The sequence below is a fragment of the Fundulus heteroclitus genome, chromosome 14, assembly GCF_011125445.2.
Source record: "Fundulus heteroclitus isolate FHET01 chromosome 14, MU-UCD_Fhet_4.1, whole genome shotgun sequence".
NCBI classification, from domain to species: Eukaryota; Metazoa; Chordata; class Actinopteri; order Cyprinodontiformes; family Fundulidae; genus Fundulus; species Fundulus heteroclitus.
Genome location: NC_046374.1, coordinates 12828296 through 12851846, shown reverse-complemented (window position 1 = coordinate 12851846; position 23551 = coordinate 12828296). Strand labels below are relative to the sequence as shown.

At 38.0% G+C, this 23551-nt stretch overlaps 1 protein-coding gene and 1 long non-coding RNA gene across 3 annotated transcripts in view; both read left to right on the top strand.

The window, feature by feature from the left end:
• Window positions 1-23551, top strand: part of LOC118565920 (basement membrane-specific heparan sulfate proteoglycan core protein-like) — a 130055-nt gene that overhangs the window by 2323 nt on the left and 104181 nt on the right. The window contains exons 2-7 of the mRNA XM_036147003.1: window positions 10184-10371; window positions 10796-11056; window positions 11333-11605; window positions 12560-12817; window positions 13507-13779; window positions 19318-19431. Of these exons, the coding sequence (XP_036002896.1) occupies window positions 10184-10371; window positions 10796-11056; window positions 11333-11605; window positions 12560-12817; window positions 13507-13779; window positions 19318-19431 (1367 nt within the window). The remainder of the gene's footprint in view (window positions 1-10183; window positions 10372-10795; window positions 11057-11332; window positions 11606-12559; window positions 12818-13506; window positions 13780-19317; window positions 19432-23551) is intronic.
• On the top strand, window positions 19685-22472 carry LOC118565675. Of its 2 annotated transcripts, none has more exons than XR_004932521.1 (3): window positions 19685-19778; window positions 20603-20653; window positions 21472-21523. It is a non-coding gene; the product is annotated as an uncharacterized LOC118565675 (long non-coding RNA). The 2 variants fall into 2 exon arrangements; XR_004932520.1 differs by lacking the exons at window positions 19685-19778; window positions 20603-20653 and adding exons at window positions 21184-21370; window positions 22405-22472 and having other exon boundaries at window positions 21472-21522.

Below are 23551 nucleotides of genomic sequence, written 5' to 3'. Positions count from 1 at the left end.
TTTAGTGTAAAGCTCAACTTAAACATGTAAAACAACTAACTTGTTTCTGTCATATTCATTGCTGGAAGAACTTTAAACTGAAATGCTTGCTAACTCGATATGCTTGCATGTTTTTTTGACGTTAACACACGTTTTTTTGTTGTTGCTTTCTCGCGTGCATATAGTGAATGGCAGGGAAAAAACAGGCAAAAACACATGGATACTTTGAAGCGAGAAGCGACTTCACCGACGGCGTCGATGCAGTCCCCGCTCCGCTCCGCACAAAACTTGTACCGGCCGCGAACTCACCGCCTCGCTTAAGCAAATTCCTGCGGGAAACACAGCCTTCCGCATGTCGGCTTTGTTTTTTTCAGCCAGCACCTTTCTTCCTGTTTGAATCCGAGTCTGGGCTGACAGCAAGGTTATTGGCGCATTATCGCCACCTACTGTTCTGATTCAAACCCCTACACCGCAGCAACAGCCCTTCACAAAATAAAAGCATGTGAGCAACATGCGTTAATGCGCGTTAAAGTAAATATCGCTGTTAATAGTCTAATGAATTAACGCGAAATTAACGCGTTAACTTGCCCAGCCCTACTATTAATATTATATATTATAACCATTATTCATTGATGATGTCAGATTCAACTCCTTTCAAAAATATATTGACCAATAAAATGAGTTCAAGGAGATGGCATGTTATTAAAATGGTTTTAGTTTTCTGCAACCGGGTCTGGCACAGCTGCATGTTGATCTTTGTTGCAAAGTGGAATGCTAAAACCATCCACAAAACAGGCTTTCGTGGCCCCCAGTGTCCAACCCTTTTGGTTTGCTGGATCACTGGAGAACTGAATTTTTGTCTTTTCTTAGGAGCTGTTTCCTGTTTGAAGGTTTAAGACTCTATGGCTACGTTCACACTGCAGGTCTTAATGCTCAATTCCGATTTTTTTTGTGAAATCGAATTTTTTTGCGTGGTCGTTCACATTTCCACATATATGTGACTTGTATGTGATCTCCTGTGTGAACTGAATGCGTTCAACCTAAGTGTCCCGCATGCGCACTCGAGGACGCGATGACGTCACACGTAACAAGCGTCCTCAGTGTTTGCGGAAGTAAACATGGATTATAATGCTGGCGCGCATTTTGCGGTCATTAATTTATTTTCTAACCGGAGCTTTCTCTCCATTGACTGCTCTTCTCATTGTGGTCCGCTATGTGTGTCGTCTTTCTTCCCGCTTCTGCATAGCAGGACGCAGAATAGTGACGTTTGTCGAGTATCGTGACGTACAGGTCGGATAAATGTGACCTGGCCGCACAGACACAGGTCGCATTTGAAAAGATCAGATACGCATCGGATTCAGGACCACATATCCAAGTGGCCTGGGTCGCATTTGAAAAAATTCCATCTGTGTTGTTCAGACTGTCATAAAAAGATCAAGTCCAGGTCGCATATGGGCAAAAAAATCGAAATTGGGTCACTTCAGGCTGCAGTGTGAACGTAGCCTAAGCTTGCTTTGTTTTTTTCTCAAAATGCAAATTAGTGTTCCAAACAAACTGGACATACCTGTGCATGTCCAGCATGAAAACACTATTTTCCCTGCAATGCATGGTCAAATAATACCGTACACTTTCATGTAGATCAGGGATTCCCAATGTTTGGTGCGCGGGAGCTGCCAGGGGGTGCGCGAGACGAAAACTGTAACGGTGTCTGACCGTGTTTTTTTCCCCACACACAATAAAGACGTGTAAATAAGAATTACCTTTGCAAAGCTTAAAATCAAAAACTGTAAATTTAATCAATAAATAAAAAATGTATTGTAATGATCCGTATTTGACTTTATTGCTAAGTGCTGTTGCACACTTACTGTTTCTTTAAGAAGGTTGTTTTGGGGTCATACCGGAAGAAATGTGTGGCTTCTGGGAAGAGGGGTGGTGGTTCGGGACCATAGACATTATATACGTATATGCCCCATTGGACGCTGCCGGCTGCTAGGCTGATGTGCCTACAGGGCGGCCATCTTGGGTCAGACCACAGATCAGACAGCTGCTGTCAGAATAAATAGGAGGCAGCTCAGATCTCATTTTTATCATATGTTCACAATGCTGGTGACCTTTTAGTTAGATTACTCATATTTATTCAGAACCAAAACAATTTAAACTGAAGTCAAACTGGATGAGATATATACTCACAGTTATATATTTTGCAGTTACATATTAATATAATAAACACACATAAATTATACACACAAGTGAGAGCAGAGGTGCCAATAACAGTATTTAAAAATTATATAATACAAACCGCAATGCGGTGGGAAAAAAATCAACAAAAAATTAATAATGCATCTTAGAATCAAAGAGATTACAAAATCATAGCAAAAACAAAAATCAGGGTGTTTAATGTACTTTTCTCTGCTTCCATCCCTGCTACCCATTAGCACATATTGTGTTTATGCCGGGAAAAACTGTAACTGTAAAGCATGAGGATTATCAATCAGACAATCTTTCTTATGGAAGGTACTTCCCCAAGATCTGGTTTGTAGTGTCCTTTTATTTGCGCACCCATAAGCAGAGCAAAAATTGGGCATCCTCGTACGGAGCTCTGGAAGTTTGCTAACTGTCAATACAAAATCGAAATTATGTATTAAATTAGACAATAATTTAATTCAATCAATTGGTCCCATGTAGCCCCTAAAAGGGTGACGTTTTCAGTCAGCTAATTTATCTGGAAATGGGTTGAGAATTGACCGGATTCAGAGTGTCTGAAAACATAAAGTACCACTTTCCTGAATTGACATGTATTCTCTCTGAGTGCAGCTTGGTCTGACCTAAGATGGATGCTCTGTCGGCACGCCTCCCACCCGACGGGGCGTCTATGTATATGATGTCTATGGTTCGGGGCATAGACATAATACAGCCATGGCCAAAAGTATTGAGAATTATTCAAATGTTAATATTTACAAAGTCTACTGCTTCAGTTTTTATAACGGCAATTTGCATATACTCCAGAATGTTATAAAGAGTGATCAGCGTAACAGCAATTAATTGCAAAGTCAATATTTGCCTAGAAAATGAACTTTATCCCCCAAAACACATTTCAACATCATTGCAGCCCTGCCTTAAAAGGACCAGCTAACATGGTTTCAGTGATTGCTCCATTAACACAGGTGTGGGTGGTGATGAGGACAGGGCTGGAGATCAATCTGTCATGATTACGTAAGAATGACACCACTGGACACTTTAAAAAGAGGTTGGTGCTTGGCATCATTGTTTCTCTTCTGTGAACCATGGTTATTTCTAAAGAAACATGTGCAGTCATCATTGCATTGCACAAAAATGGCCTAACAGGAAAGAGAATCACAGCTAGAAAGATTGCACATCAGTCAACAATCTAACACATCATCAAGCACTTCAAGGAGAGAGGTTCCATTGTTGCCAAAAAGGCTCCAGGGCAGCCAAGAAAGACCAGCAAGTGCCAGGACTGTATCTTAAAAGTGTTTCAGCTGCGGGATCGGGCTACCAGCAGTGCAGAGCTTGCTCAGGAATGGCAGCAGGCAGGTGTGAGTGCATCTGCACGCTCTGTGAGACGGAGACTCTTGGAGCAAGGCCTGGTCTCAAGGAGGGCAGCAAAGAAGCCACTTCTCTCCAGGAAAAACATCAGGGACAGACTGATATTCTGCAAAAGGTACAGGGAGTGGACTGCTGAGGACTGGGGTAAAGTCATTTTCTCTGATGAATCCCCTTTCCGATTGTTGATTGATTGGACATCTGAAAAACAGCTTGTTCGGAGAAGAAGAGGTGAGCGCTACCACCAGTCTTGTCTCATGCCAACTGTAAGGCATCCTGAAACCATACATATGTGGGGTTGCTTCTCAGCCAAGGGAGTCGGCTCTCTCACAGTCTTACCTAAAAACACAGCCATGAATAAAGAATGGTACCAGAATGTCCTCCGAGAGCAACTTCTCCCACCCGTCCAAGAGCAGTTTGGTGATGAACAATGCCTTTTCCAGCATGATGGAGCACCTTGCCATAAAGCAAAGGTGATATCTAACTGGGCCAGGGAACAAAACATAGAGATTTTGGGTCCATGGCCTGGAAACTCCCCTGATCTTAATCCCATTGAAAACTTGTGGTCAATCATCAAGAGACAGGTGGAAAAACGAAGACCTCGAAATTCTGACAAAATGCAAGCATTGATTGTGCAAGAATGGACTAGAAATCAGTCAGGATTTGGTCCAGAAGTTGATTGAGAGCATGCCATTGAGAATTGCAGAGGTCCTGAAGAAGAGGGGTCAACACTGCAAATATTGACTTGCAGCATTAATCAGAATCAGAATCACATATACTTTAATTATCCCAGAGCCAAATTGCTGTTTCAGTACCATCACCATTACATAAACATCACAAACATTTCAGGGGGGAGACGGTTCACTGAGGCTGTGCTGCCAAGGACACAACTGTGTCCACAAGGCGCTGCCCTTGATCTGTTGAAGGAAGATTATAACATGGGGGTAGGGGAGGGGAGGGAGAAAAAAGACAGATGCTTGACAATTTATGCTCTCACAAATAAAGAGTCAAGCAACCGACAAAAAAAATAAAAATTCATTGCACGAAAAGCACAAATAACACAAGACACATATATGCAAAAGGTAAACATTTGACACCTGTCGCGTGTACATAAGTTCATCAGTTTTATGAGCATCAGTTATGTGTGACTGAGTGAAAGTGTTTATATGTCCGTGAACACTCTCCAGAGGCCATTGTCCTTGATGTTATCAGCCGGCCAACAGTTCAGAAAAAGCATCCACAGGTGTCTGCAGGGAAGGGGGTAGCCGGGGAGCTGTTCTGAGCATTCTCCGCCATAACAATCCAGGAGTAGAGATAGGGAGGGCATAATCCAAATCCAAATCCTGCCTTTCCTGTCAGCTTTAAGTATTTTCCTGGCTCTAAATGGTAAATCCAATTTTCCGAATTGTTGGGCTTTTCCGTGCTTCACTTCCAGATTTTATCCCATCACCCCCTTGATTTCAACCACCGAAGCCAGTCTGCGTTCCAGCACAGCCAGCTTTCGGCTCTGCTCCTTCACCTTCCAGATCTGTCCGTTCACAGCCTTAGTGAGCGCGTCATTTGCAGCCGGCAGCCTGATCAAGGCCAAATGGCTATCGACGTCCGCTGTATTTGCTGATACTTCAAAAATCCACAAAAACCAATAAGCAGAGATCCAAGTATCCTTAATCCAAATGTAAAAGTTTCAACGTCCTGGAATGACAAAGTCAAAAGACACACCGTTTTCCATCCAAAAATTTAGGGTGTATCCCACAAAATGAGTCAAATCAGGACCGGACGGGTCCCCCTTCTGTTGCCTACCCGTCGAAAAAAATGTATCAATAGTATTGAGAGACCAGCTTACCAGATCCATGTTTTACAGAGTTCGGTTGATATGAAGAAAGTGCTCAAAAAGACAAGACATAGCAGCAGAAGCAGGAGAGGTGTGGGGGGTGAAAGCTGCAGAGGAGAGAAAGACACGACCGACCTTTAAAGAGGGACAGAGTGACTCATTCTGTCATTAAAAGCTTTTATTACTCATAATATGAATGCAATTGACATACACACATGAAAACCAGAGGGCAGCAGATCATGTGAAAATATAATATTTGTGTCATTCTCAATACTTTTGGCCATGACTATATATATCCATCCATCCATCCATTTTCTGATCCCTCATGGGGTCGCGGGATATATATATATCACTCCCTTTGCAGTCAGTCACGCCTGTTGGTAATTAATTAGTCAGACGCATTTCACCTGCTAGCCTCCCTATTTAAGCCTCCCTCTGTCTTACTCCAGTGCCGGTCCGTCATCGTTCTACACCCTCTCCATGCCAGTCCTCGTTTTTTTGCCTTGGAAGATTTGTTTTTGCTTTCTCGTTTAAGGTCAGTCCTGCCAGTCTCTCTGAAAGACTTTGTACTCTGCTGCTTGTTCCTGGTGTCTCCAGAGAACTGCTAACCTGATTAGCCGCCCTGGAAGGGTTCTGCTCTGTACCCTGGTGTTGCTACGAGGCCTGCTAGCCGAGCAGTACTGAGCTTTCCTAGCCACCTAGGGATTGTGGACTCTCTCCCCGGGCCGTCTGCTCCTGCCATCATCTACACCCCTGTTCCCGTGCAGTCTTGTCTCTCTGGTCTCATCATCTAAGAACCATGTCTTTCAATAAACTCACAAAGGATTCCTACCTCTATGTGTAGTGTGTTCATCAGAACAAAACTAGACTTATTTGTATTTGAAATCTTATTTCAAATACAAATCATTATTTCTAAACTTGTCAATGTCTTGACTCTATTTTCTATTCATTTCACAACGTATGGTGGTGAATAAGTGTGACTTTTCATGGAAAACACAAAATTGTTTGGGTGACCCCAAACTGAACGGTAGTACACATATATATATGTTTGTATATCTGAACATCTGGAGTGTGTAACAAAAGTAATTTCCCTCTGGGATTATTAAAGTATGTTTGATTCTGTTTTTATTACTGTGGAGACTATATGCATGAAATGCAGCAGGATCAAATCAAATATATAATTTGTTTTGGTCAAATGTTTGGTTTGGATTCTTGTTCGTGTGAACAAACTGCCAACCCATGCTTACACTTCCTCTTTTTATCTAAAAAGGACTGATGATAGGACTGTTGTCATCCATTACATTTGAAAATACCTGAGGTGTGAATAAGCAGATGAGAGATTAGACACCCTGTGGAGGAGGTTAGGTAGGATGGTCTTTATATAGTTTTTAAAGAAAACTCTAAAAGGGAACACAAAGTGAGGAACTTGGTCACTGAAAAATTATGAGTGAAGCCTTACTTTAAAATCCTGACCTTCATCTTTAAAATGTACAGAAATATTCACTGAAAATTGATACTAGGTCTTCAAGTCAACTTTTTTTAAACCTGTAAACCATGCCTCCATACTGAGAGGTTTTCATTTGACTTGTTATTGTGCAACCAAAGAAAGGAACTATTAGGTCATTGTTTTCTATAGAAGGCTAAATAAAGTCTCCCAAAATGTCCACAATTATCAGAGATGCAATGTTTGCATGCAGATAACTCCCTGTTCAGGTTTATGGGTCATTATTCAACTCAGTGTTTTAGAGGATGAAATGATCAGAAAAATCAGAAAATGCATTTGCACTCAGGCACCTTCACTGTCACCCCTAATGATCGCTGTCAACTGTACTGAAAAGCCACCAAATTAAAACCCACCCTGGAGTGGTGGGCTCTGTTCGGGTGGCCCGTGGCTTCAGGGAAGTGTCAAGCTGGCTGTGGGCCGCAGAGACTACGCCTGGCTCTGGTGGGCTTCCAGAGGGACTCATCGCACCACCTGATGGGTTAGCTCAGATGGGGGCTGATGGGGTTCTCTATAGCCAAGACCGTCAGTCCAGCATGCTGTGTGTTGAAGACCTTCTACTGTTCTTGCCGTTCTAGCAACTGTGCACCTCCAGGTGACAAACTCACCCACATACACCCGCTCACCACAAATACACATACTTCTACAAATAAACTCATCCACAAACATATATAAAAAACAGCAACATCAGCAATAAGCCAATAACAAAAAAATGCAAAACAGGACCAAAGCTGGGCTGATGGAGAGATGAAGACACGTTCATGACTCCTTCAGTCATCCTCTGTTTCTGCTTAGTCCTGGTTGGGTTTATGGGGGTGGGATGGATGGGAGGATAGATGGTCTGTGGGTTCTCTCAGGAGTTAACAGACAAGTGGTATATCTGAACGCTCTAAAACTGACTCAGTAGATAGAGGTAAAGGTCACTGGAAAGATAAGGTGTCGATGACAATGTCTGTTTACATGCAGGAAGAAATGAACGCATCAGGAAGACGAGGAGTTAGGAATTTAGAAAGAGGGAAAATCTATATTCCCTTACAACTTCTTATATCCACTGAAATAGCAAAACAATAAAATAATATTATCATATTTGCTGAAGTTTTTTTTTAATATCACACATGAAATGTCTGTGTAGCGGACAGGAAATATAAACCTGTCTACCAACGACTGCAGTCAAACCTGCTGCTGTGGTGGGAGGTTAGTGAGTAAAGGAAGGAAACACACAGACTAGACTGAGAAGTATCAGACATGCTGATGTCATTTATGTGTGGTAGATGTAATTTCCCCATCTTTATAGTCAGAACAAAGCAGAAGCCTTTGTGATGAGCTGTGCAGCAGGTCTGGATGTGAGGATGGAGAACTCTCTGCTCTGCATGCTGGGCTTTTTCTGTAAGTTCATCACTGGGTTTCTGTTCAGTGATCAACATGTTTCTACATGTTGGAAACAGAGTTTATCATCATTTTATCTGTTTCTCTCCTCAAGAGAGGAGATGTGTGTTTCTGTGATTCAATCTTTAACCATCTGTTACCTTGTTGTTACCATATAAATGTTTTTGATTTTACAAACCCCCTTTAGTTTTTAACAACAAAGTTTTATCTGAAGTCTGTTATAAAAATGTATTTGTTGTGATTCTGTTTCTCTGTCAGTGCGATTATATCTGATCAGCTTTTATTCTTCATTGTAGTGCTCAGTGCTCTCATCTATGAGCATGCTGATGGTGAGAAGATAATTTCTTCAGTTTCTTTTAATTATATAATTTAACTTTTTAGAGTTGTTTTAATGCAACATAAATTTCATATTAGTTTTGTTTGTAACATGATCAGACTAATTGAAAAACTGTGTGTATTCATTTTAATTGAATGAAAACTCTTTATGTTCAAATTACTATAATTATATGAGTTTTCTTTTTCCATCTGATCATCTCAACAGCTCAGTCTGAACCAGGAAGAAGAGCCGGCGCTGAAAAGGGTAAATACTTAGTCACACCAGTAAATGGTAAAGTCAGCAACAGTCTTGTCTAATGTGCAGTGTGAGTAATAATGGCTTCCCAGTATCTTCTATCATCAGTAGGAGTTAGCATATTTAGAAGATGTCTAAATCTGAACCATTAGATGAGTGGAAACATTAAGAGGAACAGCGTTTTTTTTTTTTTCTTGGAGATCAAATGTACTTCTGAATCTGAGTTCTGTTTTTTATCAATAATATTTTGTTCATTCATAATAATTCAGAATAACTCATTCTTGTTCCCTTTCCCTTATACGTTTGCTTTATTGAAATATTTTGGAGCACAAATTTAAGATTCAGCATCTCCAAAGAGACTTTAATGGGAAACTTCCATTACATTCAGTATAAGATGAAACATTGTTGAATAGCTTCATAAGATAAGTGCATAAAAAAAGTACAATTTGTGTATTTTCCCCCAAAGATTTATAGACTGTTTTTGGGTTTAATTTTCATTCTGTGCATCTGTTTCTGGGATTTATGAAGAAGTCTTGTATTCTGAGGTTAAAATTCTTCCTGAGTCTCTCAGTCTTGACCTGGATGCTTCTGGACCTTCTGGGTGATAATTACTCAAACCTTTTTGATTGTTCCATCGTTAGTCAGTGGAAAACATGAAGGGTTTTTTTATTTTAGAGACAAGCAGAACATGTTTGACTCAGAAAACCTCATGTTTGTATGACCCGTGTTCTACTAGAACCAAGCTGGTTTGTTTGTGACTCCTTTAATTTGTTCTGATAATGCTGGAGTTTAGCTTCTGAAATAACCTACATCTTAACTACAGGAGAAGGTTTAGGATTTTATCTGACGTAGTTAAATGTCCTAAAATTCTGAAATAATAATTATGAACAAGAAAGTGAATCTGACCTTTCAGAGTAAATAATAGTAATAATATATTAATACATTTTATTTGTAATGTACTTTACATTTGACCTCAAATCACAAAGTGCTACAATGGCAATCAGATAAAAACAAAACATAAAAAATGCAACATAAAAACAACAACTATGCAGAGTACACCTTTCTAAATAAGAAGGTCTAAGTTTCTTTTTTAAAACAAACACCGTCTGCGGGCCTTTGAGATGGTCTGGGAGAGCATTCCACAGACTTGATCAGGATTCATTAATTCTGTCGGGTTCAAGTAGCTGAGGGTCGGATTTATGGTAACAAAATGTTTCCTTAAACAAAATACTGAAGATTTACTTGTTTTAATGTTCGCCTCAACAGCAGATAAACCCAGAGCCTCACTGTCACCAGAGAGAACAGTCCTACCAGCAGGGGGCAGTGTAGCACTGTGGTGCCTTGTGTCCAGCTCTGCTGGCTGGAAGTTTGACTGGTTCAGACAGGAGTCAGTGTCTTCTCCAGCTCAGCTCATCAGAACCAATGAACCAGATGGAGTCCTCAGAGTCTCAGAGGGAGGTGTGTACAGCTGCAAAGGAGGAAGAGGAGATCCAGCTTTCTACACTGAAACCAGCACAGAGATCACCATTCAGGAAACTGGTGAGTTTAGTTTCTGTTCATCAATGTAACAAAAAATAATTTTTACATTTTGTACGTCTTCAGTAGTTTTGTAGAAGATGCATATTTCTTCCATTTGGATATTGAAATTATTCTGTATTAATGTTAAAGCTGTATTTTATTACATGAAGTCAGGCTGCTATGAAATATATTCAAATTTAAAAGTTTTTCATTTAAGATGTTGTTTTTATCTCTGTTATTATTTTAGTCTTAGTGATATTTGTTCTTACATTAAGTCACTATTTAGTTTACAATTTCATTTGAATACACCAAATTGTTGTGAATAATCACAGCAACTAGACACATTGAATTAATATCTCAAACATCAGCAAGAGATTTTTTGCTGACTTTGTTGTTGTTGTTTTATTTGGTGCTTTTTTAACCGGATATTTGTTAATGTGAACAGTTTCCATTAAAACTACTGTGATCCTGCAACCCAACTGGTCTGAGATATTCAGAGGAGAGACAGTCACTCTGAGATGTGAGATCCAGGGAGGTGGAGGAGCTCAGTGGACGTATGAATGGAGAACAACCAGAAACTCTCCATCATCCAGTGAATACAGGACCAACAGCATCACTGAGTCTGATAGTGGAGACTACAGCTGTACGGGTAGAAGAGGCTATCAGATAACAGGATGGAGTGATGCCTTCAGACTGACAGTGAGATGTGAGTCAGACTTTGAAGCTTCTCTTATTGTTTTGATCAAAATAATTTTTATTGTATTTATGACCACATTCTACAGAAAAGATGAAAACCTTCTGTTAGATATACAGAAAAAAACAAGATGTCACTGAAGTAAATATGTAAAAACTTGGTTCAAACTTGAATTATGAATATTTTAATTTTGAATGAAGTATGACACTTTTTATAATCAAATATGTTGTTATATATTTTTATCTGAAGTAAGTGCTTATATTTTTCTTTCTGCTCTAAACCCAACAGCAGATAAACCCAGAGCTTCACTGTCAGCAGATAAAACACTCGTACCAGCAGGGGGCAGTGTAGCACTGTGGTGCTCTGTGTCCAGCTCTGTTGGCTGGAAGTTTGACTGGTTCAGACAGGAGTCAGTGTCTTCTCCAGCTCAGCTCATCAGAACCAATGAACTAGATGGAGTCCTCAGAGTCTCAGAGGGAGGTGTGTACAGCTGCAGAGGAGGAAGAGGAGATCCAGCTTTCTACACTGAAACCAGCACAGAGGTCACCATTCAGGAAACTGGTGAGTTTTGGTCTTTATTCTAGAATAAGAAAATCAGGTTCTTAATAAATGTTCAATGTGTTTATCTGTAGTGATAAAAAATGTTTTGGTCCCATCTACATTAAAGAGCATCAGTAAACCAGTGTTTATGTGACTATAGCTCCATTTAATGAGGCCCTAAAGCAGAACATTTGTTCCTGTCTGTCTTCTAAACAAATTCAGGAAGTAGGAGGTTATTATTTTACTGGATAAACCTTTAGACCTTTAGTTCCCTGTTTGACTAAAATCATTTTGACCTTTTTTAGTTCAGACTTGATGCTGTTTGTCTTATTTTAAAGGTTTTAAACATATGGAGAGTTTGTTAGTACTTTTTTTTTTTTTTTGTAATTTTGTCTAAGTGTTTCTTCAATGCAATTAATCATGTTTTTTTAACATACAAATTATTGAAGGTTCCAGGTTCAATTCCTACCCACGGGCCATTCACTGCATATATTCCCATCCTTTCTCTGCTCTTCTTCCTGTCCAGCTACTGATGAATAAATGCCTCTAGTGTCTCTTAGCTAGACAGCAATAATACCTTGGCTGAAATAATAACTGGTCAAAGTAATCTGAGGGACATGATGCCACAAAACTTCCCACAGTTTCTAGGGTCAGATATTGAAGTGCTTCCATCATACTGAGAGTTTCTATGTTGAGATTCTGATAGAAAACAATTCTATCAGCACCAAATGTGACTGCTTCCTGGCTTATATTGTTTTGTATAGCTTCTGATGTTTTCTTACTTCATAATAACGTCCTGCTCTTCTAATTTAAAAGGTTCTTGTTTTATCAGAAACATACAAATCAATTAAAATGTTTTATGAGCATATCACATCTTCATGAGAAAGTTTTAACATTGAACCATAACAGTTAAAATTGTTATTTTGTTTAATATAAGATTCTGTCAGTCTTCTGATTAAATGTTATTCATTGTAGTTTCTAAGCCGACTGTGATCCTGCAACACAGCTGGTCTGAGATATTCAGAGGAGAGACAGTCACTCTGAGATGTGAGATCCAGGGAGGTGGAGGAGCTCAGTGGACGTATGAATGGAGAACAATCTTGTTGACTTATTATAATAATCTTCACAACAGTGAAGACAGGATCACTCCAGCTGACAGCGGCAGATACAGCTGTAAAGGAACAAGAAACTATCTGTTCACACCATGGAGTGATGATCTCTCAGTAACTGTTTGTAAGTAGATCATCTATTATAGACATGAAGAGATTATTTACAATGTTTCAACAGGTCTCTTCTAAACAACAATTTAGTTTTCCTGATAATATTAAACAGTTTCTTTAGTCAAATATTTTAGTTACATTCATCAGTGATAAGTATTTTAAATCGTATATTATTGCTGCCAAAATCATTCATTATTCAACTTCTACGAAAAAAACATAACCATTTTAGCTACAATTAGCTGTAGATGAGCGGTTTTCTCAATAAAAGCATGTGATAAAGTTTATGTTTTAACTTTGTTCAAATATTTCCTGTTTCCATGATATATTTTATTTGCAAGTGTTTTAAACCTTCCTACCTAGGAGCCAGAATTTTCCTTCATTGATAAACAATCAGTGTTTTCTATCAGTTAATGTTTTATGAAACAAGATGAACATATATTGTAATGTAAGACATATATATCTTCAGAAAATAAAAATGTTATGGTTATAGTTGCCAAAGTATGTGAATCCATAAACTGGAAAAAAATATAAAAGAAAATAGTTTAATCAACAAAGGGTTGATTCATGTAAAATGTGGCCTTAATGTATTAGAGTTCCATATTTCTGATTGACTGTAGTATCTGAAGGTAAGATTTATGGTAACAAAATGATTATTTGATGAATATTCTGAAGATGTACTTGTTTTTATGTTTCCCTCAACAGCAGATAAACCCAGAGCCTCACTGTCAGCAGATAAAACAATCCTACCAGCAGGGGGCAGTGTAGCACTACGATGCTCTGTGTCCAGCTCTGCTGGCTGGAAGTTTGACTGGTTCAGACAGGAGTCAGTGTCTTCTCCAGCTCAGCTCATCAGAACCAATGAACCAGATGGAGTCCTCAGAGTCTCAGAGGGAGGTGTGTACAGCTGCAGAGGAGGAAGAGGAGATCCAGCTTTCTACACTGAAACCAGCACAGAGGTCACCATTCAGGAAACTGGTGAGTTTAGGTCTTTATTCTACAATAAGAAAATCAGACTCTAAATACATCTTTAATGTGTTTATCTGTGGTGGTAAAAAGAAATATTTTAGTCCCATCTACATTAAAGACCATCAGTAAATCAGTGGTTATGTGACTATAGCTCCAATTAATGAGGCCCTAAAGCAGAACATTTGTTCCTGTCTGTCTTCTAATCAAATTCAGGAGGTAGAAGGTTATTATTTTACTGGATAAATCTTTAGACCTATAGTTCCCTGTTTGACTAAAATCATTTTGACTTATTTTAGTTCAAACTTGATTCTGTTTGACTGATTTTAAAGGTTTTAAACATATGGAGAGTTTTTAGTTCTTTTTTTTTTAGTAAATTTGTCAAAGTATTTCTTTCATGCAATTAATCATGCTTTTTTAACATACAAATTATTGAAGGTTCCAGGTTCAATTCCTGCCCCCGGGCCATTTACTGCATATCTTCCCATCCTTTCTCTGCTCTTCTTCCTGTCCAGCTACTGATGAATACATGCCTCTAGTGCCTCTTAGCTAGAGAGCAATAATAACTTGACTGAAATAATAACTGGTCAAAGTAATCTGAGGGACATGATGCCACAAAACTTCCCACAGTTTCTAGGGTCAGATATTGAAGTGCGTCCATCATACTGAGAGTTTCTATGCTGAGATTCTGATAGAAAACAATTCTATCAGCACCAAATGTGACTGCTTCCTGGATTATATTGGTTTGTGTAATTTCTTATTTTTTCTTACTTCATAATAATGTTCTGCTCTTCTAATTTAAAATGTTCTTGTTTTATCAGAAAGAAACAAATCAATTAAAATGTTTTATGAGCATATAACATCTTCATGAGAAAGTTTCAACATTGAACCATACGAGTTAAAACTCTTCTTGTTGTTTAATATAAGTTTCTGTCAGTCTTCTGATTGAATGTTATTCATTGTAGTTTCTAAGCCGACTGTGATCCTGCAACCCAACTGGTCTGAGATATTCAGAGGAGAGACAGTCACTCTGAGATGTGAGATCCAGGGAGGTGGAGGAGCTCAGTGGACGTATGAATGGAGAACAATCTTGTTGACTTATTATAATAAACTTCACAACAGTGAAGACAGGATCACTCCAGCTGACAGCGGCAGATACAGCTGTAGAGGAACAAGAAACTATCTGTTCACACCATGGAGTGATGATCTCTCAGTAACTGTTTGTAGGTAGATCATCTATTATAGACATGAAGAGATTATATACAATGTTTCAACAGGTCTCTTCTAAACAACAGTTTAGTTTTCCTGACAAGATTAAACAGTTTCTTTTGTCAAATAGTTTAGTTACATTCATCAGTGATAAGTATTTTAAACCATATATTATTGCTGCCAAAATCATTCATTATTCAACTTTTAAGAAAAAAACGTAAACCATTTTAGCTACAATCAGCCGTAGATGAGCGGTTTTCTCAATAAAAGCATGTGATAAAGTTTAGGTTTTAACTTTGTTCAAATATTTCCTGTTTCCATCATATAGTTTCTTTGCAAGTGTTTTAAACCTTCCTACCTGGGAGCCAATTTTTTCTTCATTGATAAACAATCAGTGTTTTCTATCAGTTAATGTTTTATGAAACAAGATGAACATATATTGTAATGTAAGATATATCTATCTTCAGAAATCTATCTTCAGAAAATAAAATTATTATGGTTATAGTTGCCAAAGTATGTGAATCCATAAACTGGAAAAAATATAAAAGGAAATAGTTTGATCAACAAAGGGTTGATTCATGTAAAATGTGGCCTTAATTAATTCGAGTTCCATATTTCTTATTGACTGTAGTAGCTGAAGGTAAGATTTATGGTAAAAAAAAAAAAAAAAAAAAAAAAAAAAAATATATATATATATATATATATATATATATATATATATATATATATATATATTATTTGATGAATATTCTAAAGATTTACTTGTTTCGCGGTTTCCCTCAACAGCAGATAAACCCAGAGCCTCACTGTCAGCAGAGAAAACAATCCTACCAGCAGGGGGCAGTGTTTTGGTCTTTATTGTAGAATAAGAAATTCTAACTATTAATAAATGTTTAATGTGTTTATCTGTGGTCATAAAAATAAGTATTTTGGTCCCATATACATTAAAGACCATCAGCAAACCAGTGGCTATGTTACTATAGCCCCATTTAATGAGGCCCTAAAGCAGAACATTTGTTCCTGTTTGTCTTCTAAACAGATTCAGGAGGTGGGAGGATATTATTTAACTGGAAAAACCTTGAATTTTAGTTCCCTGTTTGAACTTTTATTTATTTAAGTTTAGACTTGCTTTTTGTCTGATTTTAAAGGTTTTAAACACATGGAGAGGTTGTTCCTTTTTACTTCTTCATCAAATTATTTCTGTTATATAAATATTAATGTTTATTTGTTCATACAAATTATTTAGGGGAGCAAAAACAAATGTATTTTCTCCATTGTTTTTCACAATGCACCAGGTGACTCAGTGATAGAGCAGAAGCACCATGCAGAGACTATAGTCTTGGTCGCAGTAGTGGTCCTGGGTTCAATTCTTGCGCCCCGGGCCATTTACTGCATATCTTCCCATGTTGTCTTTGCCCATCTTCCTGTCCAGCTACTGATGAATAAAGACCTCTAGTGCCTCTTAGTTAGACAGTGTTAAGATATTACACCTGTTTGATTATCCATCCATCCATTTTCTAACAAGTCTATCCCTTGTGGGGTCGTGAGGGGTGCTGGTGTCTATCTCCAGCTGCAGGACCTGTTTGAACCTTTTCATATAAAGATAATTAATAATAATTGGCAATTATAATTTAATAATATATCATTCAAAATCAAAGGATTGCTATAACGAAAATTCTTTCAAATGGTTGTCATCAAGGGCTATAAGCCTGTAATGATTAGTTCTAACAATTGGTTTATTAATTAGCCAGTTATTAACTTATTTATACCGGAAAGGTGTTATCCAACCATCTGTTGACTGAGTTAAAGTTGTCCAGCAAACATTGAAAACTTTAATTATAATTGCAACTGGAGTTTTAATCATCACTCCTTCATCACAAACCAATGAAAATGTCTCAGTTTATCCAGTTACTTACTCAAAAGAAGGTAATTCGGTAACTCTTATAGACCATTCAATTTCACTAGTTGTTATTTATTAAACTGATAAGTCCTTTAACAGTAATTATTCTGCTTAATAAAGTACTAGAAAATTCTACTCACTCCTAAATAAAACATGCAAATGTTATGATTTTGGTTGTTTGTTTTGCTTTTGGACCTCTCTTCAGCCTGTCACCTTCCATCCACTATCCTGTCAGCTCTGCCGTGGTCAATTAGCCCAACTCAACTCCACCTGCTGCCAGTAATTAGATTCTGCCCTTATCACCGGTTCACCAGCTCACATATATGCGCCTCAACCAACTCATCCCCGCCAGAATGTTACCTCACTCCGCCTCTCATGTGCCACATACCCTGCTGTTCCAGATTCTATGTGCTCAGTCAGTGGAACTCTTCAGCCAAGTTGTCTGTGTCTGCGTGCTGCAGTTCTGCCGGATTCTCCTTGACTCCCTGCTGTTTACTATGCCTGTTCTGGTGGTTCTCTGATCTACACCGCCTGCTCTGATCTCCTGTTCATCCCTGCCTGCCTACTACTTCAACCAAGCCAAGATCAACCTAGATTAATCTGCCAAGTCTGGTTGTGTTTGCCTGCCTCAGCCATCACTATTTATCTTCACAATGAACCTTTTTAATGTATCTTTGTTCTGCCTGGATATTGGGTTCACCAGCAGAAAACATAACAGCTATTCCTAATATGTTCTTCCAATGCACAAAATACCACCTTATGGGTAAAAAAAAAAAAGGAAATCCTTTACATGGTGTTGCTTCAACAAATGAGATTGATGCTGCACGGCTCAGCGTCCGTCAATCTCAGCAGGAGAATCGCGTGGGATTGGCAAAGTTCACTGAGGGGCAGAAAACAGAGCCTCTGGGCGCTCCTCCGACGATTTGTTTGGCCAAAACGAGCTGATCTAGTCAGTCCCTGGAAGATGATAGATCTTTCAGTTGGATCAAAAATTAATTAATGTTAATTTTAAAGTCCAAACGTCCCTGATAAGATGCACAAGGGAAATAGTGATAGATCAAATCAGAGCCAACCCAGAAGTCCAAATCACCGACCATGTGCAGGCAGCATGTAGAGATTCAGCTGAACGTCTTCTCAACACAAGGACACTGCACGAAAGAAGAAAGAACTCTTGTCCAGTGTCCACGTGATCCTCATATACATTCATTCTTTTTTTTGACACAAATGTAAAATGTAAACAGATAATTGGTCTGATGCTTACGTAGAGAGCTGTGGCTTGTCACACATCTTGTTGGAAAGGTCCCCTCCTTTTCAATATCTACATGCTCCCTCTAGCGCAGATCATAAAAAATAACAACATCAGCTACCATAACTATGCAGACGACACACAGCTCTACATCACCATGTCACCAGGTGACTATGAACCAGTTCAGGCACTGAGTAAATGCTTAGAAGAAATCAATACGTGGATGTGCCAAAATTTTCTTCAGAAGTAATAATATTTGGACCAATAGAGGAGAGATCAAAAGTTAGCACAGAGCTTCAGTCGCTTCAGCTATAAAACCACTAATCAGGCCCAAAATCTGGGAGTAGTGATGGACTCAGACCTGAACCTTCAAAAGCATCCAAAGACAATTACAAGGTCGGCTTTTCCAGGATTTCCAGGATTAAAGGACTAATGACTCAGAAGGATCTGGAAAAACTAATCCATGCGCTCATATTTAGTAGAATTGATTACTGTAACGGTGTTTTCACAGGTCTGCCTAAAAAGTGGATCAGACAGCTGCAGCTGATCCAGAACGCTGCTGCACGCGTCCTCACTAAGACTAAGAAAGTAGAGCACATCACCCCAGTTCTAAAGTCCTTACACTGGCTCCCTGTATCTCAGAGAATAGACTTTAAAATACTTCTGTTAGTCTATAAATCTCTAAATGGCTTAGCACCTAAATACATCACAGACTTGTTATCAGTGTATCAACCCTCCAGACCACTCAGGTCGTCTGGCTCCAGCCTGCTCTGCATACCTAGAACCAGAACTAAACATGGAGAAGCAGCATTCAGTTCCAATGCTTCACTTATCTGGAACAAACTTCCAGAAAACTGTAAAAGTGCGGAAAGCCTGAGTTCCTTTAAATCGAGATTAAAAACACATTTATTTTTAAATTGACTTTGAATGTTCTAGTTAAACTGTTTTACTGTTTTTAATGTTCTTTTTTGTTTCTACATTCTATCCCTACTTGCTTTTATTCCTATATTTTAACCATGTAAAGCACTTTGCATTGTCTCTGTACTGAATTGTGCTATATAAATAAATTTGCCTTGCCTTGTTTTGGTCTACAGACAGTGCTCAGCGTACCTAGTGGTGAAATTTTGCTTTTGCTCCTTATAAGTCTGCAGCTAAATAAGATTTATCCCATGTCAATATGACTTATTTCCAGTAGCCCCGTCCACTCCTGCCAGGCCTTCATTTCCTGTTATGTCGATTGTTGGACCAGTTATTGGAGTCATTCTCATTATTCTCCTGCTCTTGCTGTGGCGCTACAGAAAGTCCAAAGGTGAGACCCTTTTCTGCTCACATTGGATCAGATTCAATTAAATACTTTATTTGTTCAAAAGGCTAAAATTTATTCTGATGGTTTAACATGAAATAAAAGTATGACAATTTTCACACGAAAAAAAATAATCATTAATTATTTTTCCTCACAGATTTATACTGTATCAGGTCAGTATAAAAATTCTATTATCTCTTTCTAGACATGCATCAATAATAATTACTTTACTCAATAAATTGATGTCTCTGTTATTTGTAGACTGATTCAGTCAGAGAGCAGCAATCAAACCTCAGCCACCAATTATGGAGGGACCCAGACTGATAGTCCCGTTTACAGCTCACTGCTTCATGGTTAGTCTCAGATTGATCATCATTATGATTAGTTAAGAAATTAAATCAATAAATTTCACAGTTCTGACATATATCCAGGTATTGTCCAGAAATCAAACCAAATCCAAATTTTATTTGTTTACCTTAATAGAAAACAGCTTTAAAGTCATATGCACAGAAAAGAAACATGTTTACCTTAACAATAAACTTATAACTTTGCTGTCCACACTGGATGCCAGGAGAATAAATATAGAATAAATAAGCCTGCTGGTAAAAACAATAGAAAATATTATAATAAGAATAGAAATGTAGAATAGAGCATCAGTTTGCTCAATGAAATAGAGAAGGATGCATATTTGTCTTTGCAAATTTATTCAAAGGCATAGAGCGTTTGAATGTCTCTGTCCCTGAGCAGTCAGGAAACAGAGCGGTGAGAAAAAATCCCACTACACATTTCTACATTCTGGGTTAAAATAGGAAGTGGGAGTAGTTTTCAGCTGAGAAATAGGAGTGCAAACAGCTGGTATGATCCAGTTCTTATCTAACATAAGTCTTCTGTGTCCTTGGTTGAAGATAACACAATAAATCTGTGAACTGTGAGCTCTTTCACACGGGAAATATACGCAGCTGCATCTAGATAAGATATCAGAGTTACATACACCAATTAAATTCTCCACAACACAGGCAGTAATGGTTGTGTGTGTGTGTGATTAGATATCAAACTAATCACACACACACATAAAATCAGAAACTTAAAAAAAAGATGTAGTTTGTGTAAAAAATACAAATTTGATCTATTTCCACTAATTAGGACAATAACTTTGATGTTGCTTTATTGTCTGCAGGTGACCCTTCCCTCTATGAGACGATCCAACCCATCAGAACCTCTGGAAATGGTAAAGTTTATGTTTTATTGCAGGATGATTTAAATTCCAAAAAAAGTAAAAAACAAAGTAACTGGTCTTGTTTTCCGTAGTTTGAAGACGTGTCGCTTCCTATCCAGGAAGCTTCCTCAATTGAAAAAGTCTGGAGTAATGTATCAAGTATCAAGCTTTATACTACTGCCCAATAAAGGCCTTGTAATGGCTTAGATAACATGCACATTCAACAGAAACAGGTCCACCCCTTAGTAATGGGCAGTCGTTAAAGTCATTAAGCCAGCAGATTGAACCGAAACTGGTCCACTCCTCTGTAACGGGGAGTCGTTAATGGCCTTGCTTGCCGGAACAATGTTTTGATCACTTATACGGGGGTGAAAATTGAGGTGATGATTGTTATTAATCATGTTGAATTTGTATGTTATCTAAGCCATTACAAGGCCTTTGTTTGGCAGTAGTCTAAAGCTTGACACTCCACATTACTCCAGACTTTTTGAATTGAGAAAGCTTCCTGGATAGAAAGCAAAATGTCTTCAAACTATGGAAAACAAATCCAGTTGCTTTGTTTTTTTAACTTTTTTTTGAATGACCATGACCTGGATGACTGAGAATCTTCACCAATGATGATTTAAATTGACTGATCAAAGATTACTGGTGTAAAATACTGAAATATTTCAGATGAGTCTCAACAGCTCATAAACTTAAACAAAGAACTTGAACACTTCATTATGAGGGGTGTGTTACTCCAATATACAAAAATATGAGCTTAAGATTCTGTTATCAACGTTTTTTCTTTATGTGTGATTTCTAATTGATCTATGTGACAATCTAAGCAGAGAGGCCTCATCGCCCAGCAGAAGGTTCTGTTTACGCCAATTTTAATCCAGGTAATTACAGTTTAACATGGAGTTCATATAGTTAACATCTACATCCTGACTCTAGCCTTTTAAGCCTAGCAGCCCCCTGTTCTGAGGAAGGAATTGAACCTTCTTGTTTTTCTCTTTCTAGGTTCATTACTGTAATTTCCCTTTTGTTTTAAATAACATTGGTATCCACATATTATCTAAGATAAGAACAAGATAATTTAAATGGACCTGAATAAAGCATGTTACATTTCATTTGAGCATGTTATTTTGAGAACATTTTTCTGAAAAAAAAAAGGGGGCGGTGTGAATGTCTTAAGAGGCTGGACATCAGCAGGAATTATCCCCATTGGAGATCTAGCTGAGGACCGGTAGATTAATAGAAAACAGCTTTAAAGTTACACTATCGACTGTCAGGGACATTATTTAGTCTTTTGGTGTAGATGTTTCTGCCCCATATGGAGGTTCTATTAAAAGTTCTGCTGTTTCGCTTGTTGTGAACCAAATATAAGTGTCCCAGCTTTATTTACTCTGTGACAACAAACACTGATCCTGACCAAGATGCCTGAGATTTATTCTAAAAAATTAGATCCTTTTTCTGTTTTAGACTCCATCATTGACTAAAATTCACAACCAGAACAAATCAAAGAACAATAAAAAGCTGTGTCAATTCTGCTTTCATCTAAATGCTTTGTTATTCAATATTTATTTTAGGAGGAGGTTACTGTTTTAATAGCTTCAAATTGTACTAGTTTTATCATCCTGGTATGTTGTGTCACAGGAGGTGTAAACTAAACCACAGAATCAGATTTAGGATTTTATCTTTGAACATGTTCAAGTCTCAAAGTGCTTAACTCATTTTTAATGCTGATAAACATCTCACACAATTCATCTCTGCATTGACAGGACAGGGGAGTCCTGCAGCAACATATGCAGCTGTGTAGGCTGGAGGCTGTGATGGTTTATTCTGCTGTATATTCCATGAGATAAATGCTGTTATCCTGGATAATTATGTGCCTTTATTACAAAGATGTTAGAAAATATCAAGGAAGGGACAATTAATGAGAATCTAGAACCTTTTATTGTCACCACATGTTACCAAGTTAAAATTTTCTTTGAGGCAGACACCGGCTCACGATGTACATGGATACATGACACAAAGACAGAGCAGACTTAGTATTTGGAGGACTGGGTTTTTTTTCTCTTATTCTTTTACATTAACGCATGCAAATTTATATTATAGCCCAAGCTGATATCAGTCCCTTTGCAAATGATATGAATGGCTGTGATGCTACATGAGTGGATTTCAAATATCACACATGCCTCCTTAGATTGTTATAGCAGTGAGCTGTCTTTTACATGGAATGTGTTTATTGTCTAACATATCAATGAAATGTAATAAAAACCAACTATAATAATCTATGTTGTGTTAATTTCCAGTGTTGCAGTTTCAAGATGCTGTTGATGATTTGATGCTGCTCCAAAATTATTAAGATTTAAATGTGTGGCACACATGTTTATATTTGCTAACTTAAGTCGCTTAGGTGATTCAGTTAAATATCTTTAAAGTGACATTTTTCAGGCTTTTAAATAAAAATGAAAGTATGTTCAAACATCATTCTTACATAAACAGTATGTGTTAATGGAGAGTAAAAGTTATTTAATTAGTTTCAACAAGTCAAAGATGTTGATGAGTTTAAAGTGAGACTTTGACGCTTTGTGTTGTCACTGAATACAGAAATATGGAGCATCAGCTCACTTCTAATGTAATTTAGACTAAAATAGAGATTAGGAACATGGCTAGTTTGACACAGTTTTTGTTTTAAACATTTATACAAGCAAATGACGCCCTGATCAAGCTGGCGGTAAACATTAATATGTGTCGACGTCAGAGGATTCTCCACAGAAGAAATAAGTTCTCATGGTTCTGATTTTCTGCTTTTTGATTCAATGGATGAAAGAGCCTCATTTCTGGTGGAGGAGGGTTTATGTATCTAAAAAATATACAGTAAAACAATTCTACCAGTGAGGGTAAAATCTGGTCCAGAGTTAA